This window comes from Protopterus annectens, chromosome 1.part2 (genome assembly GCF_019279795.1).
Source record: "Protopterus annectens isolate FY-2018-M chromosome 1.part2, PAN1.0, whole genome shotgun sequence".
In the NCBI taxonomy this organism is placed as follows: domain Eukaryota; kingdom Metazoa; phylum Chordata; order Ceratodontiformes; family Protopteridae; genus Protopterus; species Protopterus annectens.
In genome coordinates, this window is record NC_056727.1 from 1,221,349,937 (window position 1) to 1,221,370,357 (window position 20,421).

At 37.9% G+C, this 20,421-nt stretch overlaps 1 protein-coding gene across 2 annotated transcripts in view; it reads right to left on the bottom strand.

Moving 5' to 3' along the window:
- Positions 1 to 20,033, bottom strand: part of MACO1 (macoilin 1) — a 1,116,587-nt gene extending 1,096,554 nt beyond the window's left edge. For both annotated transcript variants that reach the window (XM_044060081.1, XM_044060080.1), the window contains exon 1: positions 19,667 to 20,033. In XM_044060081.1, coding sequence (XP_043916016.1) covers positions 19,667 to 19,746 — 80 coding nt within the window. In that variant the 5' untranslated portion in view covers positions 19,747 to 20,033. The remainder of the gene's footprint in view (positions 1 to 19,666) is intronic.
- Between the last annotated feature and the right edge of the window lie 388 nt (positions 20,034 to 20,421).

A 20,421-nucleotide genomic window follows, 5' to 3' on the forward strand; every position in this document is an offset into this window, starting at 1 on the left:
GACTTTACTTACCATCTTCCTTTTTACCTTTTCTCCCTTTGTATACCCTGAATTCTTATTCCCTCCGTTTCTTTAGCTTTCTTCCCTTTTATTTTTACTATTACTTTTAACCCCCCCAACTCTTCTTACTTCTCCTATTGATCCTTCTGTCTACTTTTTATTCCCTACAGCTTGCCCCCTTTCCTATTTATTCTACTTCACCATCTACTCTTTTCCCCTCTAGACTGTTCCCCTTTTTTCTTAATCCTCTATATCACATACACTACACTTAAAACAACTGAATGTATGACGTAAAAGAACAAGTTGTCATTTACAAGTTGATCTAATCTATACAGCTTTTACATCTTCTCTGACTCTACTTTACATCTCTAGTCCGACTATTTGTCACAAAAGCAATATCTGTATAAAAATGTTACTGTTCTCCATTTCTGTCCATTCCAAATATATTCTGTTAAACGTTTTTTTGCATTGGTTTTCTCTGTAAATTCTAAAGAATTTGGTCTTAACTTTTTGTAAATCAATAATTCTCTAAAAATTGCATACTCGCCCAAGTATTGTTCATTGTAACATTGTATTTTTATGGAGACTTTCTCCCCAGACCTCCACTGAAAATGGGCCATCACCCAGTTAGACTATCCCACTAAACAAAAGTAAATAAATAATCTGTCAGGTTATATTTCAATATAAAAGAGCGACTCAAGGGAAGGGAAAAATATACTATTAGTTCCATTTTTATATAGTGCATTTCAGAAGTCCGGTTAGGATTTGTGATTTTGAAAGAGCTAGGGCTAAAACTCGTTGTTTAATAAATTTGGTCCTTACTATCCAAATTGTTTCACTAGCGTTACATGTGACCTGACTCCTGAAAAGCAGATGTCTACTAATCATTCTTAGTGGAGATGTTTGTCGTCGATAAAGATATTCAAGAACATTGTTTCACTGCCACTTTATAATTTTCACATCATTTAACCACAAAATAGCCCATAGGAGAAGATGCTTTGTACGAAACTCTATTCCCCTCAAATTACCTTTGAAAATTTTTAATTTATGTTTCCTCTACTCTGACTGGAGTACTGATGCCTATCAATCTGACACTGTAATGGCAGTCACGGTGGGGCATCATCTTGCAGCAAGAGTACAAGTAGCACTTGGTAATGTGACTAGATACTTATTTTAAATTCATTTTGAGAACACTGCTGTAATGTCCAATGCAAATGTGATTAAAATACGTAGTTACTTTTATTTTAAATTACTAGCCACATTTTAAATTCTTTCAGAAAAAGGCAACATTTTCTCCTGAGTTTGTGTCTGTAACCATATTACAAACATTTACAGAAATTCTAAAAGGAAAATCCCCTACAGTTACCAAGATGAACTGGAAAGGTTTAAAAAACTGTATTAAATTTCTTTACTATTCTTTGCTTCAGATGCAAATGCCACTTAAAAATATCTTATCTTTGGTTTGCCCCCATTATAAATTATATGGTAAGCACACAGAATAGCTACAGTAAACCCTACTGTATGGTTTGGGATGGTATTTAGGATATTGTAGTTTGCAAACCAATGGACTTTTTGAAATAAATGTTTCTTTCAAACTCTAGCGATGCAACCAAGCAGTCATTAAGTGGACAAGTATCTTAGTTCAATCTGTTAAATATCCACACTACACAAGAGTACAGAACCAAGTTTAATTTAATAAAATGAAACAAATTTCTTCTGAAGTATCTACATCTATTTCATCAGCAAGTTTCAAGAATGACAGCTGGCTAGCTTACATGCGAGAACTTTAACTTTCCAAACTTTTAGCATTAAACTTTAGAGTAAACAGCTTTGCAAGTACACGTTTTTTTCAGTTCCTTTTTGATTCTTGGCCACCTTTTTGGCTACTACTGGTTGGTTAGCAAGTAACTTTTTTCCCTCCTGTTAAGAATCATCAATTCCATGGTTAGATAAAATTTAGTAACTGCTCTTCTCACTTATTTACAATGCTTCTTGCACGTCAGCAACTGTCATAACTTTCCTTAACACAGTGCTAAAAGCGTACTCCACAATAATTTTAAGACTCAAAATCTCAAATACTTCTGCTCTTTGCTTTCATTACAACGGTACAACTAATGAGTATTTTTGCCATGAATCCGAATGGATTTAAACAGCAATGGCTTAAAAACAGAGATAACTTTTACTACAGCAAATTTTTAAATCACAATGATAAAGATCTTTAACATTTCTTAATAGGTTTCCAAAAACACTACACTGAGGTATGACTTTATGAAGAATTCAATAATGCCCAAAATTATGCACAAGTAGAAAGACAAAGAAAGAAAGACACAAGCTAAAATCTATACTGGTACTCAAAATTGGTGAAAATATCTGGCTATTACTATATATTTTAAATTACATATACACACACGGGTCTCTTTTTATATCACACAAATCTGTCATTTTAACACAAAAATCACACACAAATTTAAGAACCCTAACTTCAATTATAACTTTGGACAAAAATACATGGAGCATAAAAATGCCAGATGTCCTTCAAATGCCAAACCATTAAAAATTTGTTTACCTTGAGACAGATTTTTTATTTTCTAAAATAAAAGGGATTCCTTCAAATTCTCTCACTATAGATTCATTATTGGTACCTAAAAATTTTGAGAAGTCTGATATGAATAATTGTTTGTGTCTTTCGGCTTTTCCCGGTTAGGGGTCACCACAGCAGAACTCCGATCCGCTAATGATTGGCAGTAGAGTTTTACGTGCTGGCTTGCCAGGCCTAACGCACAACCTTCAACGAAGGAACGCCCATTCACGCATGTCTCCACACAGAAGATGCTCTAAATGAGAAATCGAACGGGCAACGTCTGTGAGGCTACAATCTGATCTCTAAAACAACCTGCTTTAGAGGACTCTTTCCCATTGATCACAGGTCTGCACCTCTAAAGATAAACCAATTTCAAATCTCCACTAGTTAACAGAATTCCTTACAGAAACTACATGAAAGGTATCAAAACCCCATTTCAAAAAGAATGACATTATGACAAGTAAATACAGTTCTGGACATTAAGCTTACATGTTTGGCACATCTACAGCATGGGGCAAAATAAAAGAATGGGAGGAAGACTAACTTAATTTGGACTAATCTCAACTACATGAAAGGAGACAAACCTAAACTAGAGACAGATCAATTTAACTACTGTGTCAAGACATTAGCACAGAAAACTAAACTGGCTCAAGAGAAATTAAACTCAGTGTGCCCTAGAGGTGTGCATAATCAGATCTAGAAAGTTTCTGCAACTCTAGTCCTTTTTATTTTATGACAAAATTAATAAAATGTTAATGCTGGTTTTCTCTACACTGTGGAGCATAATTTTGTTCACTTGTTTTAGTTGTATGCAGATGAAACTCTGTTGCTGCGGTTCCCATCGGTATTCTATTTTTATGGCTAGTGTCAATGTACAGTCACCAAGTCTTGTAACGCTACATTTGAGGCTTGCATCACCTTACGTACAGTGTCAAATGAGCCTAGATCTTTCAAATGCCCCAATGGCATTACAACAAAAGACAATATTTACAAAGAACTGAAGCATTTTTTTAAAATATTAGTATCCAAATAAATTACAAACTAGCGAGACACAATGAAGCTTTTAACTGCATGCAAAAAGAATTTTCTATTTCATTAGTCATTGACTAGTAGTTGATCTCCGATGCAGTGGAGAGAGGTCAAAAACATTATATAAAACAAAGAAGATTCATAGGACTTATAGGAATGGTAGTAGCTTTTCACCCCACCCCCATGAAGTTAGACAGCATGGTCATTAGTAGGGCGGGTTCCCGGAATTCCAATGATGTCTTTTAGACAATGTAAGAGTGTCCTCTGTTCATACATTCCTCTCATTCGGCAAAAAAAGCGAGAAAATAAACTAAGCTGCAAAGTGATTTCAGGGGGACCGTCAGAATTCACTACATATTCAAAAAAAGCAGCTTCCGAAAAGGAAAGGCACAGGCCAGTTGTGCAAGAATACTCCAGGAACCGTTGATCTTTTGTCATTTCTAAATGTTAAGACCGTTTCACAGATTCCCAAATAAGTGGAGACACAGAATCGTCTTATTCTGGCACAACATGGTGATGTAGTAGATCGTTTGAAACAATTAAGACCTTATGTTCAGAAATTGAACTTGGTATATTTACTGCACTGTCAAATTTGATGACAAGTTTAAAAAAAAAAAAAAAATGTTTAACCCAGTCATTATACCAACACTACATGTCTTTACTGATGGCTGTAAAAGCACAGATACTTTTGGGTTTAAATGAAAAAAAAAATATGGTCATAAACAATTTACTGGTGAAAGAAAAGGAAGCTCTAGAATTAAACATGAAATACTTAACTCGTCATGAAAGCTATTAAGAGTGGGGGTAGTGGTCACGTACACCAAAATATTTTCTTCTACTGAAGCATTGTTAAATAATGCAGGATATACAATGTTATAAGTTGGTCAGCTGATCTATTAAAGCAAACATCAATGTCTATGCATTACTTATTGCGTACCACAAAAACACACACACACACACACACACACACACACACACACACACACACACACACACACACACTGGAGCTTCATTTGGGATACACAAGATTCATAAAATACCTCAAGTCCACCTTTCAGACCCATAGTTTGTCAATGGATCAATTACAGAAGCCACTTCCATTTTAGATCACCTGCTAAATCGTTTGGTACAAAAACTTTACATGAAAGATGGCTTTCCCCTTTAAGGGAGAAGAAAAATGTATTCACAGTTCAGTCTTTGTATACATACATTCCTACTACAGGAAGGTGCTAATTCTTAGATTTTTGGTAGTGTGCAGACTAGAAAAAGTATTAAGAACAATACAGTATGTGCTTTAACTTTAAGATATTTTACTTTTGTGCTACGACACATTGGATACAAAGTGAACTTTACTGATATTAGACAGGCGACTGCAAATGTAATAGCTGTTTTGTAAAGAAAGAGCAGCAAGTAACCGTATTCTAGTTTACACCCAAGGTTAATCAAGAAAAACATCCCAGAAGTCAGTTCATCGAGTGTCAATACTGACCTACAGACAACTAGATGATTTTAATCAAACTTTTTTTTTTTTTTAAAAAAGAGTTTGTACAGATAAAAAAAAAAAAAAAAAAAAAAAAAATTTTACCAAACACTGCATGGGGACGTTACTTCTAATATGTATAACAGCTTTTCACCTTTCTTTATAAAGTGCGCAAAATATATACATTAAAAGGATGTACAGGGTCTTTAAGGGTAAGTGTACACCTTTTAATGGGAATATGGACAGACATTGTTTTTATTAGTAATTCTGTTAAACATATGCAGGAATAGAACCCAATTTTGTATACAAGAGAAATACTGAAAAGGAATACTTAAAACAGAAAAACTAGACGGGTACTTTCCCTTGTGTAAGCCTGTAGTTAAATTTACATTAGGACATGTACTGTATTACAGCACAACTAGACACTTTGTGAAACATAGAATCCATGGGTTTAGTATATGTAGCACCACTACGTTTGTTAGGATACATAAATCAATACGACTAGAAGGTTAAAACAGGACCTAGGAACAATTTAGCTGATTTTCTGGAAGTTTTTATTTTTTAAATTAGAGAAAGTACATTTGGATCCAAGGGGCTGTGATTATAAAAATAAAGTCTAACAAAGCAACTTTATGGCAGCTGAGGCTGTCAAGCAATAAAGCTCCCTGCTTAAATGCAGGGAACTTTAAACGCTTACGGTACAGGACATGCAAAACACAAGAGTGTAATTTTCCAGTTCATTTTTTTTTTTACACTTCTGATGTATTTAATTATCCAACATTAGTGACAGTGTTATCATTGGTTTATCTAGGACAACTGATCACACTGTGTTAGAAACTTCATATAAAATTTAAGTCTGAAAGATTGTTACGTTCCTTTTTACATTAGGATGAATGCACTTAGTAAAATTTTACTGCTGGCTTTCCCTGCGTTGTGAATTGCAACAAAAATAAGCACTACAACTCTCATGTTGGATATACAGACTGCAAACATCTTATTTCATGTTCATCAAAAGGAGGAGACCCATCATTGACTAGAAAAGAACAGCAGCTTAAAGTAAAACAATTTTTAGAAATGTTCCAGCTTCACCCACTTTCAAACAAAAATGTGAGGCAGAATGAAGTGCCTAAATTAAAGCTCTTTTCTCCTCAGGATGACACTAAGTTTCCACCTGCTGGAGGTAACAGTCACAAAAATGGAATTATCCTTCAGACAGGTACAGGTGCTGAATGTAGTCTGCTGGACAGCCATTTATGACAAATATATACGCCACAACTGTAAATAGAGGAGACCTGGGCATGTAAGGGATGCCCAGGAGATAAATGTTTAAACAGCAATATGGATAAGCTCCTTCAGAAAGAAGCGTGTTTATCCCAGTACTTCTAATGGCATAATGAACCCTGGATCATTAATACCATCCACCATAAACGGAGTTTTGAAGACCCTCACTGAACAAATCTGTCACTGCAGAGACCTGAATGGTGGGAGGTAGCAGAGGAATTTTAGTTTAACAAGGGCAGAGGGCTGCTCCCAAATTTATAGTCTTCCGACAAATCCCAGAAAAGATATTGCTAAATAAACATGACCCGACACCAATACATTACAATATACAAAACTTAAGACACATACCATGCCAGAGTAACACTCAATGTTGTCAAAATGTAATAAAAACACAAACAGTAGAAAAATAGTATTGGATTGTACTAAAAAGTAGTTAACACACAGTTGCATACATCCACACAAGTGAAAGATTAAAAAATAAATAAATAGGGTGTATCAGAGAAAGCAATGATGAATATTCTGCTCATGCAACCTAGGCTGTTCAAAAACAGCAACAGTTGCACTTAGTATGATTTTCTACTAATTTTATGCTGAATTCTAATTGAGTAGCAGTTTGTAATGTTGCTGGAGAATACATCCCATAGTCTGGGGCCCAGGAAGAAGAATGCATGACCGATGAAGGTAAGGTTAATTTTAGTCTTATGGAGTATCATACTATTGATTGCATAGGAGTGAAATGGCAGTTTGGTTCTTATTACAGTGCTTTAAGTGCGCCCACTAAGAGCTCAGTTTGTTGCAACTGAAAGCCAATATGCTTGAGAATGTTGCAGTGGTGTTTCATTCCAAGATATAAAGGAGCATGAAATACAGGTTTTTATTGAAAGTTGTTCTCTTAAACTAGTGTTCTTTAACAGAAGTGAGTGCTTTAAAACCAGCCATGTTGTGTCTTTCGGCTTTTCCCGGTTAGGGGTCGCCACAGCAGAACTCCGGTTCGCTAACGACTGGCAGTAGATTTTTATGTGCTGGCTTGCCGGGTCTAACGTACAACCTTCAACGAAGGAACGCCCATTCACGCATGTAGCCACACAGAAGACGCTCTAACTGAGAATCAAACGGGCAACGTCTAACTGAGGGGACAATGCAGGAATTAAATTTCAGACTTTGCTATTAATGCGAACAGTTTGGCCATTTGACAGCATGTGTTCAATATTATGACAGCTCCAAAGAATAATAGACCATCTGCAGAAAATTTAAGGAGTTTAAACTTTGACCAACTTGGTACTAATTTTCTCAAAAGGACAAACCAAATGGGGCAGAAGACCACACCTCATGAGAGAAGTCCGACTCCATGTACCATTAAGTCAGTCGGTGTTCTGTAAGTGAAGGAATCAAAACTAGAAGAACAGTTTATGATGAAGTCAATAAATGCACCTGTCAATTTACTCCTACCATTATCACAAGTAAGATATAAAATGCCATGCTGATGCTCCAAATTTCAGGAGAAAAGATAAGCACCCTTCTGATACAAGAAAGAAGGGTGCTCGGTTAATGGTCCAAAAATCACGTTTTTGGGGGGGAAGGGGGGCACATCCATAGTTCAAGACTTTACCTTAACAGCACCTGGGGTGCTTAAAAGCCTTTTAAAGCACAGCTAAGCATTGTCTTAATAGCAAACAGATTAAAGAACAGTGGCAGAAGGTAAAGTAGCTTTTAAAAAAACTTCACTCGTCACAAAAGTATCAAACAACCTTTAAGCCAGTCGACAGAGCTTCAAGTAATTTTTGTCTGCTGTCAGTATAATACATTATCCTATACGAATCAATAAAGCCATATATTGCTATTATATAGGGATTGGCATAATGGTTGATGCGTTTACCTCACAGACAGAGGTACAGGGCTTGATTCTCACCAAGGGAAATTGACTAGTCTTACAGTGGTCCACAAGGGACCTAGTACTAACTGGCTGTGTGGTCTGGCAGGTTGATACACTACTCCAAGTAAGATGGTGCTGGATTCAAAATAGGGCATAGGTGTACTTTCTAGTCTTAACATGGCCCATAAGAGTACTTAGCCTAGTACTAATCTATGAACTTTTATCTCTATATGCCATCTCCAGGTTAGAGAGGCAATCTATACCTGGCATACAAGGCATCTTCCGATCCATCTCGGAAAGACTTTTAGCACATCCGCAACACAAATAGCATCAGAGCCACTAGATAAAAAGGATTTAAACCATCCCATCCATGTGAAGCAGAGCCCATCCCCAACCCAATTCAAGTGTAACCTTGACAAATGGATAGGAAATTGGAAATTCACTCCAGGTCTGGCCCCCATGTCTGACCGCCCATAACCTCTAGAAACCTAAACATACCCTTCCTAATAAATGACCATGCACATAGGAACACAATTGGGTTGGGTTGTATAGCTAGACTTAAGGGCCATGGTGATCATTAGCCTAGCATATCTCGGACAATATTAGAGTGCTTTATTGTATTTAAAGGCTTTGAAAAAAACAGGTAAAACATTTCACACACTTGCACTTTTTTCCCCTGCAACTGGTAGCACATGGAGCAAATAAAGCTATATGCAGGGCTCACCAATTATAACCTTTGTGTGTGTTCGACAAGGATGACAAGATTCACCTCTCAAGCTTTGCTCAAGGCGAGTTTCTTGGTATCCACTTCTCACACAAGCTGGATATGATCAACGATCTGCTTAAAGTGTTAACCACCTTTTAACACTGTTAAGCTAAAGGTCTTGTTCTAAAGCATAACAGCAAGTCTGAAATATTCAGACATTTCAAGGTGTAGATTTCTTTACTATCACACAGCAAGATAAGAGTGAACCATTAACAGCTTTTTAAAGCGTCTCAAAATCAGACTTCGGCCTGTTTGCATTAAGAGTAGATACAAGACTTTCAAAAGTTGCAACAATACATTGCTACACCACTACCTACAGAAAAACAGCTCCATACATTATTAAGTTGACAGGGTCTCTATCACAACTCACTTCTTGCGTTATCCGATTCACTCCAGGTAAAGTTTCTCGAATGCACACTTTGGCTACAATCAAAGATGTGACTGTATTCCTCTGTACTATGTTGTCTGGGTGCTCCTCCCTTTAATAAACTCAAGTGGAGCAACAGGTCATACTGGTAGCACTAATTAGCTACTTGATTGTAAACAGCTTCCAAGCAGTTTGTCAAGAAAGCAGCAGTGAGACTATATTCTGAGATTTTGGATAACCTACTGCATTTTGGGATGGGAATCGCCTCCGTCCACATTTTTGGAGCAGTTTGCTCCAGACAAAGATATTGCACGAGTTAAGACAGCATTACCACAAAAGTTTAAAACACTGAAAGACAACAACATCTGCCTCTGAAGAACCACAAGCTTAATTCTTTATTCAAGTACTTTCTCGGGGAGAAGAGAGAAACATTCTATAGGAAAATTAAGGTGATAACAGCAAAGCAGCAAACTTCTGCAAAAACATTTGGGTGTAAAGAAGGTTAACTGAATTCTAGACAGACTGCTACACATGAACACTTAGGTGGGGATAGCAATTATCCATTCAATGTATGCCAACATACATGGTACTGTCTTCTGGAATGTGGACTTTTATTTTTATTGCTTAAGCAGTATCTTACTTTGAGGAAAAAAAAAGAAAAGTCCACAGCTCATTTATCATTCAAGGTAGGACTGCTTTGAGAATTAGACAAGTGGTTTTGGATATCTAGCAAGACAGCTGGTATAAGTGTTACTGCATTGGGTTTGGTAAAATTCACTCCATCCAAAAGTAATCTTTGGCATTAAGGAGACTTCTCCTGTCATTAGGATCAAGTGTGCAAATGTGACAGAGTAAAAATTTGGGCACTTTTAGAAGCCATGGGTATGAAAGCATAATGGTTACTTTAAAACAGAAATTATACTAATCTCCAAAACTACAAGCAGCTATGCAACAAACCTAAAAAAAAAAAAATAAATAGTGAACACCGACAAAAACTTTCACAGCAATTAGCCAACCATAAAAATAACCCAAAAGTTTTCTGGAAAGCCATCTCATCACTTCTTACCCCCAGGTCCACACAAAACCCTTCTCTAGAGAGACAATACAACAAAGGGGCTAATATGTTTAATACCCACTTCATTGACAGCACAGCTAAATTAGTCATAGGCTGCAACTCTAGTACAAATTCTGTTAAGAATCCCATTCCCCTTCAAAACAGATAAGGACAATACCTCTTTCTCCCCTTCCTCTTAAATACATTCATCAATCTGCACACCACCTGCCACCATAGCACACCAATACGCCGATGATTCCACCATCATTTCCTCCTCTAACATACCTGACCTTTTGCAAAAAACAGGCAACGCCTTACCTCAATAGAATTGTGGCTAAACGACACAACTACTGCTGAACCCTACAAAACTAAACCTCCACTTCACCCCTAAAACATTCACATCCAAATTCAGAATCTACTCCCAAAACACAGAAATTGGAATTGTAACAAGAGCTAAGCTACTGGGTATCACCACAGACAAATTTACATTTGACGTACTATTAAACTCCTTCAAACTGGCAAGGCTTTATAGACATAAATGGATACAAACACCAAAAAGGCACTAGCAATACCCACTTGATCCTCTCTCTACTCTACGGTGATCCCATTTTTACTAATCTACACATCACACTCAAAATCCAAACCTCAGTACTGTTACTCCAAAATCACTAGATTTACTACAGGCTCAACATACCGCTCCCACCACTGAAATGCCATCAAAGAGGTAAACTGGCTAGAATTCCTCCACTATCTGGACTACCTACAACTTACAATTGCACTAAAACTAATATACAAACCAACTCTACAACAGAAGAAAGAAACAGAAGAAAGAAACTGTTGCAAAGAAAAAAAAGAAGTAAAGTCCCATGACTGGAGGAACTCCCTGGTCAACCTCAGTAAGAAGTAGAGATCCCTCATAAAATCCTCCAAAGCTAGTTACGAAAACAAAATTGCCACTGACTGTAAAGACAACCACAAAGCATTCTATAGCTATGTCAAGAATCTAAATGGGAACGCTCAGATCTGCTGAGTTACAGCACAATGGCACTAAATATACAGGTTCAGTGCTAACTTTACCTCCCTCTCACCCCCTAGAGGGCCCATCTCTATACCGGAAGAATGCAAAGTTCCTATAATCACGGCTGCACAGGTAAAAAACACACTCTCCAAAGCCAAGAACAGCATCCATGGGACCGGACAATACCCCAGGCTGCATTCTACACGAACTACACAATGAACTGGCACCCAACCTAAGTACCGTGTTCAATCATAGCCTCACCTCAGGCTTTGTACCCACTGAATGGCGCACAGCGACTATTATCCCACTCCACAAAGGGGGAGCCATGATGGACCCCGGGAACTACCGCTCCATTAGCCTGACGAGCCTGGTCTGCAAGGCCATGGAACATATTATCATCGTGGAACTCTGGACATTGGTAATCTCCAAACTCTGGACCCTACCCAGTTTGGATTTGTAAAAGGCCGATCATGTCTCCTAAACCAGATGGACTTCTTTGAAGCAGTCACCAAAGCCATAGATGAGGGTAAAATGGTTCACACAGCTTATCTAGACCTCGCCAAGGCTTTCGACACCATCCCCCCACTCTGGAATTATAGATAAGATAACTAAACTAGGTATAAACCCCTATGTCACAAGATGCGTTGCCAACTGGCTCATGGACAGAAACCACACTGTGAAAGTAGAGGATTCCAAATCAGACATCAGACCAGTGACAAGTGGAGTACCACAGGGTTCAGTCCTGGGTCCTCTCCTGTTTGATATCTACTTCTCTGAAGTGCAGGCCAACACAGAAGGTCTTTGGCTAACAAAGTTTGCAGATAACTGCAAACTAGGAGCCATAATCGAAACTCCTAATGATGTGGACAAACTACAAAATGGCCTCACTGAGACAGATACCTGGTGTCAAAGCCATGGCCTGAAGCTCAATGCCAAAAAGTATACTGTCACCCCCTTTGGTAAAAACTCTGCACCATGAACTACCACATAGCTGGTAGTCTACTTAATGCCGAAAATGTGATAAGAGACCTTAGGACACAGGTGGACAGTAGTCTCGCCTTTGATAATCACTTCGCCACAGTGGTCAGGAAATCCTTCTACGTGGCTCATGGAAATCCTTCTACGTGGCTCATCTCATCACAAAAGGATTCACATCCAGAAAAAAAAGGGAGGTCATTGTTCCCCTCTATTCATCACTCATTAGACCCATTATAGAGTAAAACGCCCTTTTTGGTATGCACCTCACAAGACATCTACAACAACTGTAAAGACCACAGAAATACCTCACAAAGAGGATTACTGGCCTCAAACAGATGCCCTATGCAGACAAGTCTCAAAAAACTACAGCTTTACTCCATCGCATATCGCCTACTCAGGGGCGATCTCTGCCCAACATACAAACTCAGAGCTGTTGGACATGCTCCACTTAAAGAAATCCCAATCCCTCCGAGCTACATGCTCTAGGGACCTAAACCTTGTCACCACAATAAACAGAACATGCTGGAGGGATAGATTCCTGTCCCAGAGACTTCCCATACTCTGTAACAGACTACCTATGTCAAACAGAGCTCATCATTAGCACTCAAGAAAAATCTTGATGATTGGATGGGAAATGGGAAATTCACCCCAGGGATCACTTCTGTGGCTCTGCTCGACAGGGGCACAGGAAAATAATTTTCTTGGGTAGCGAAAGCCATGGTACATTTTTTGGCTAGGCTTGTATGGTTCCTATGGCCGATAGCCTAGTACCTACCTATGAACCAACAGCTGTCCTTCCTTAAAATCTATTCATACCCACATTCCCACCAGAAATCTCCATTCTGCAGACTACTCAAGACATATACAAACCCCAAAAAAAAAAAAAAAAAAAAAAAAAAAAAAGACAGCCGACCAGTCTCTGTACTCCTATACCACAGCCAATCTATGAATAACTTAACAATACTACCAGCATAGACAATACCAAAAAGTTTAGGCTTACCCTAAAAAACTACCCATTTAACTTCTGGATCTGTCTCTGCCCTAAACAAAAAACAAACTATTCCTCACCTTCCTTTTTCTCTCTCTCTCTCTCCTCTTTTTCCCCTACCCTCCTACTAACTTTCTCCTTTCACTCCCATACATCAGTTTTCCATCATCTCTAAAATTTCTAAATACATCTCACAATCCCACTAACAACTAATCCTTACCGTTAGCATCACTTACTTCTGCCTTCATTACTCCATTCACTTGTACTAAAGATTAACCTTTTCCTCTCCATTAGACGAATGCAAAAAAAAATGGTTCTGTCTATTATCCAATCTACTACAGATTCTTTAAAATACATAAATAAAACAAATCTTGTGTTAATCTTTTTGCTGCCTAATGTAATTTAGTATGCACACTATACCTTACTGTAACTCTTGCATCTGCCCAATGCTATACAATTTGACTGTGTGTATAATTTTGATGTATTTTTTTTTTTAAATCACTGTTGGAGCTTTTCTCCCTAGGCCTCTGCTGAACATGGGTTTCAGACCCAGTCAGACTTTCCTGGTTACCAAATGTCACTACTTAAGTTTTACTAAGTGGTAAAGTTTTGAACAACTTGGGTAAATTGGAAGGTAGAGTACATGGTTGCTGGCAGGCTCAAAACACCAAATCTGAGAGATGAAACTCACAGCAAAACACTTGGTCAACAAGCTCTTCTGAACAAGGTCAAGGAACAACAAAAAAAGACCATCTGTCCAATGGAGTCTCCCCAGTACATGAACATCAGCAAGAAAACCACCACAGAAACATTTGCATTGAGTCTTATAACAGCAGGATCATTGCACACATTTGATCATTTGAATGGAGTTTCAAAAAACAAACAGTCAATACCATAACCATAATAAAAAAAGTAAAAAAAAAAAAAAAAAAGTTAGCAAGTACTGCAAAATCTACTACTTTTACTCCACTTTATTCAGCTGATCAGTAATTTACAATGCCTAATCTCAAAGAATTTACACACTTTAGCAGACAGACCCAACAGCCATAAAGTTTTACCTAGAAGTTGCCTAACAGGGTGTACTTTTACCTAATTTACAAAAAAACAAAGATTAACAGTTTCAAACTCAACTACCGAAGTCTGCAAAATACTAGACAAGTTGCACACTTGCTTTTGCTGTGAACAGGTGTGTGTCCTACTCACACACTGGGAAGATGGAATACTGACACTGCTGTCCAGCAGGGGGCTGTTACATTCTGGGGTGTCATCCTTCAGAGACGTTATTAAAACAGAGGTCTTAGTTGGAGGTGACCACTCAAGTGGATGTAAAGATCCTATAACATTAAGTGAAAAAGATGAGAAAATCCTGATGTCCTAGCCAAATTTCCCCTATTAGTATTACCACCTTAGGTTTCCCCTCTAAAAAGACGTCATTATTCTCATGGGACTAACCCAGTCAAAGGCTAAAACTATGAGAGGAGGCAAGTTTTATTGCAGCAGTAAAACATTCCAGGTATACCATTAAAAATAAAAGACTTTTCATAGACCACCTGACACCAACGTATCCAAACTTGGCTCAGGGACTCCTGGCTATGCTACTGTTCCTTACCACGCTAACAATCCTCTCCCTTAAAACATCTTTCCCAAGCCTTTCACCCTCAAAACGTTTGGGCCTTAATATAATCAAGTCTCTAAACTACTGCTATGCTCTACTCAGACTAAAATGACACAATGTCCAGAACACCTGCACCTATAACTTGCTACTCAACTCCCTCAAGGGTACATTATCCTAATGCAACCTGAAATACCTGCATTCAAGTGGATTTAAAAAAAAAAAAAAAAAAAAAAAAACCTATAGATTTACTCATACAAATCCACATTTACAACTGGTCCCACTACAAATTGTTACAATATATTCCATTTCAATATATTATGGTCGTACCAGACTGTACTTTCATCAGTGTGATTGTATACTTTTACTCAATATGCTTTCAGGTAATGTGAACCAGTTTAATATGCTACGTTTCATTTTCTAATACAGTGTCAAAGATGACACAGATGTTCAATTTACCTGTGTTAACTAGCAATGTATCTTGTATTACATTCGTACCACTAAACTCGTCTCCCTGGGCCTCTGTTGAAAAACGGGTTCTACACCTTGTTGGGCCTTCTCTGAGTCAAACACACTTTGGTAAAAGAAAAAAAAAAGCCAATACTTACAAATGCAGTATTACAAAAGGTAAAATGCAATATATGCATGAAATAGCCCAACTTATTTTATGCATACAATGTCACAGCTGGATATTTGCAACACCCCCAACACAGTTTCCCTGTCATATGCTCACATGAGCACAAATAAATATCAGTCTGAAGACAAACACTGAAAAGAGAAGACTAGTATCGTGCAGGATCCCCACCAAGCAGTGCTCCTTTCCTCATTGTGGTGAGATCTCGAAGTTATTATATATAATTAGCAGATATTATGGGGGGGGGGCTTCCCCCTGCAAGTGTTTTTCTATTTCAATGTTTTTGTTTTATTCTGTTTGAGGCTAACATTCTTCGAGCTTTCTGGCTCTATATCATTAGTTATGCTCATGTCAGCATTCAAGTATACAACTGGAAACCATATGTGTGTTATGTTCATTTGAATCGAAATCAAAACATCTACAAGCTGTTGTTGGCACAAAGTATTGAAAACACACAATTTGCCCTCTCTCTGATGTCAGACAGTAAAGTTGCAAGGGAGCAACTGTAAGAATTTACTTTTCATTATTAGTTGGTTTGGATATTCTTTAATCTACACATACCTATATGAACAAACACACACTCCACGTTTCATAAACTACATTTTTCATTAAAGTTGTTTCTATTATATTGTAATCCAGATGTACTTGTCTCATTTTATGCCACTGCTTTCAAAATATAAAAAAGTGTGTAATCTGCATGGCATGCTTACTGACCAGAAAATTAAACAGCGAAGTCACTCGCACTCCAAAGAGCAATACAGTGCAATCTGACTTGCCAGTTAAAGACCGGTTGCAAAAAGGAAAACTCGAAAAGGAATGCATAATTTCTAATGACCGCAAACATAGTATATCCAAAACTCAAATGAAATAGCTTAAGCAGCCAAAACATGCACAGAAACCTGCAAGTGATATTGCCAAAATGTAAGCGGACATTCATGGGGAATTCTTCAAAGATTTTTTTTATTATTATTATACAAGTATTCATCTGCAAGCGCTTCAAATAAAGTCAACATTCTTGTGGTGGTTTCTATCACCCATTTTAATCTGACTTTGTAATAAAGCAAGTGGCAAATTTACATTGTTACACAGTGACAAATGTACACTGTTTACCTGCAATTTGAAGACAAAGATGAACCCCAGCGAAACTTCTGGCTAGACAAATCACTTATAGGATTTATGGAAAACCAAAACATGTTTTACACATCAGTAACATTACATCAGTGTGCTCAGCCAATTCACCCTTTTGCACGATTTCTTAAAAAAAAAAAAAAAGGAGCACCATCTGCTGTTTCTCCACTGAGCTAATAGTGGTGATTCAGGTGCCACTTCCCATGAGTTTCTTTACAGAACATTCTTCAATTAAAAGGACTCCAGACAATCCTAGGAGAGGCTAAAATTGCTATGTAAAATGTGTCTCTCTCTTATTAACTCATGCCATTTTTAAGAACTACTACAATTTAGTAAATTATATGTTAAATAATTCTCAACAGCATAATCAAACATTTATCATTATAAGAAGCTGAGCAATACAACTCCCGTGTAAAACAAGCAGTGCCCCCCCATAGGCAAATTATTTCCGTAAAATAACATGGTAAAGCAAGCATGTTAACTCAAGATCATGTTTTCCAATAAAGGAAAAAAACTCTCCTGTACAAAACAGGATTCTGATCATCATATTTTCTCACTCCAACACAATTTTCCACTCACCATTCCAAATTTTAAATACTCTTTTGTATGCAGCACAGAATTGCACTCCACTAAAACACATTAACAGTGCCTTAGCAAAACATCTTCAACGGAAGCTAGGCTCCAGTTATTTTAACATAAGCAACATTTTAGTGAAAGCCAATAGTGTGCACTGAAATATAACTAACACAAACTGTTTGGTTGTCTGCCATGTAAAGTGTGGCTTTAAAAACATTCAATAAAACTCACCACCACCAGGAAAAAAATGTACTAAAATGTTGGACTCTAGTAATTATGAAATGTAAACAAGACAAATATTTTTAAATACAGGACAAAACTTTCTGCAATAAACCTAGTGTCCTTTGACTAAAACCCGGCTGCTTTACTGCAAAAAGACATTCCTCACCTTACTGCAAAAAAAGATATTCCTCACCTTACTTACAAAAACCATAAGCATTTATACAGGGGGGGGGGGGGGGGATAAATAAACTTACTAATTGTACCTGGTACCAAAACACACACAGCACTTTCGCACTTCTGGTGGCCACTACTACACAAACTCACACTTTAAGACAAACCTATATTAGATGAACACTATGCAATGACAGCTTAATACTAGAAGAGCTGTTTCTACCCCCACACATTACAGAATGCCAGTTCCTAAAAACGTCCTGAATAAGAACACCCACTTCTGTTACACAATTTTGCTCAATAAAAAGGCATCCCCTCCTTCCTTGGCAAGGATAAGGGTATCAACCAGTTAGAACAAAAATGTAAACAGTTCTCCATGACTATTTATTTAGTTAATAGGTAAAGCAACACCATTAATGGCTCACAGGTAGCATGGTCAGCTTTGGTGCTAGATCAGAGGGGCTGTAGCATTTCTATTCCCTAACTAGGCACTTGGATTATCTTCCAAACACTGACACTTTGGAGGGCACCCCTTCTTATACCACACTGGAGTGTTCTGTCCTTTGGATGAGACTAAGCTAAAAGTTCCACCTGCCTAACTTGGTGGTAGCTCAAGTGGCTGTAAAAGATGCCACAATATGTATTGAAAAAAAGGAGACAAAGTTCTCTGGTGGCCTGGCTAAATTTCCCCTAGTCACTACACATTACCCTATCATTTACTCTACAACAAATACATTGAATTAAAACAAGATCATATGTCCCTCTAGGATATAAAGTATTGACCCATTATAAAGAAAACACCATAAATTAGTAGCTCCATAATACTCAATCGTTCTAGTTTGAGACAATCAACTGACTAACACAGAACAGCATATTCAATTTGCAGATAAAGCTGCAAGCTAAAGACCCAAAAATGCACCAGTAACCTGACCATACAAACATCTATACTCAATGAGAGACAGTCAAAAACCCAAGTACAACATAAGCAGCACAGCATAAAGGACAAGAAAAAAAAACGTGACAGTGGAGTTTAAAAAGCAACAGTACAAGTGAATCTGCACACTCAGCAGCACAGACACCTACATATAACCTCTTTAAAGTACACACAAGTTGGCACATACCGCTTCATCAGTATATTGCCAACTTATTAAAATGTCTGCACTGAAACAACGGACACATCTGAAACAACCCAACAGAAATTGAAGTATTAGAAATGCTACTCAAAGCACTACCAGATCAAGTACTAAAGATCAATACAATCAATTGTTTACAAAATTTTCATACTGCTTGAATAATGCACCCTGGTTGCGGTAGAAACGTTATTCGGTGTGACATAATCAAAACATTTTAAAGCAGAAAACGTGTAGGTTAAACACAAACTCATGGTTGCCACCTCAAAGTGGCAGTACTCCTCCAAACATATGGCTGTAATACAGTACCCACTGTATTTATCTAGCATTACAATAGCCATTCTGCAATTAGCTGTACACGAATAAGCTACCGGGGGTAAGAAACTTAAAAAAGTATTCAAGCATGTGGTCTGCATATACGGTGTTGCCAAACATACACTTAGTAACATGCCAGGGAGGCTTTGTTGCACAAATGCACTGTGGTTAAATGAAATCGCTTTACTTGCCAGTCTGCAAAAGTGGCAGAACAAAATCAAGATACATGCACATCACCATCGATACGTCAAATAAATAAATATTTCGGTTTTATGTACAAATCACTTGTGAAGTAGACCAGCTACTTTCAACACAGGGGCCTAAGCAAAAACACTAAATGACAACAAGAGATGCAAAAGAAAGTATGTATGTGCACTAACAAGTAGCATTAGGTCCAAAGCAGACACCAAGCGTAATAGGCCCTCATCCAAAAACCAAACGGTATTCTTTCTCTCTCCCTTACCTGCCATATATGCCTTCGGTTATCCGGTTCCTTTTCACCGGCCGGCGGAGCTTACTGCAATCCGCATTGCGCCGCTTCATCCTCCCTCGCTCCTCGGGAACGGCAGCGGCCGCAGCGTCCCCCTTCTGTCCTCCGTTTCTCAGCTGTTGTAGACCCCCGTCCTTCTCCGTCTTTCGGTACGGATGATGTATATACGGTAGGAATCTCCTTCTCTCGCGTTCTATCAAACCCAATTTTCAAAAGCTTATTATTCTCTTTTTTTTGTTTGAAACAAAGAAATAAATAAAAACACATAAAAATAAAGCCCGCCTCCTTCTTTCCCTTCCCAACGTAGTCAAAACACGCCACGACGTAAGTGCCAGGGAGTAATGAAAGACGGAATATTTTGGCCAATCAAATGCAGAAAGCAGGCTGGGTCCCAAAATGAACGACGTTAGTCTTGTCCTATAATAATTGTATCGGTGCTCGCCACAACCACTACGAAAATAGGATTGAACAATACGGGTTGTAGATAGGGCGGTATTAGCAAGACTCTGCGACAACTGTGCGGAACGTGTAGACTGTAATTGGCTATCGAAATGTCAGGGTCTAACCAATAAAGATGCAGAATTAATGTTAAGGTTTGCAAGGTCTAGAACTGTGTTTAGTAGATGGGTGATGGAGGTGTGGTAGTGTCTGAAAGGTTTGACAGTCTTGGTTTCTAGAGCGTGTTTGTAAATGTTGGCATTCGAAATATTTCCATAATAAGAGTAGTT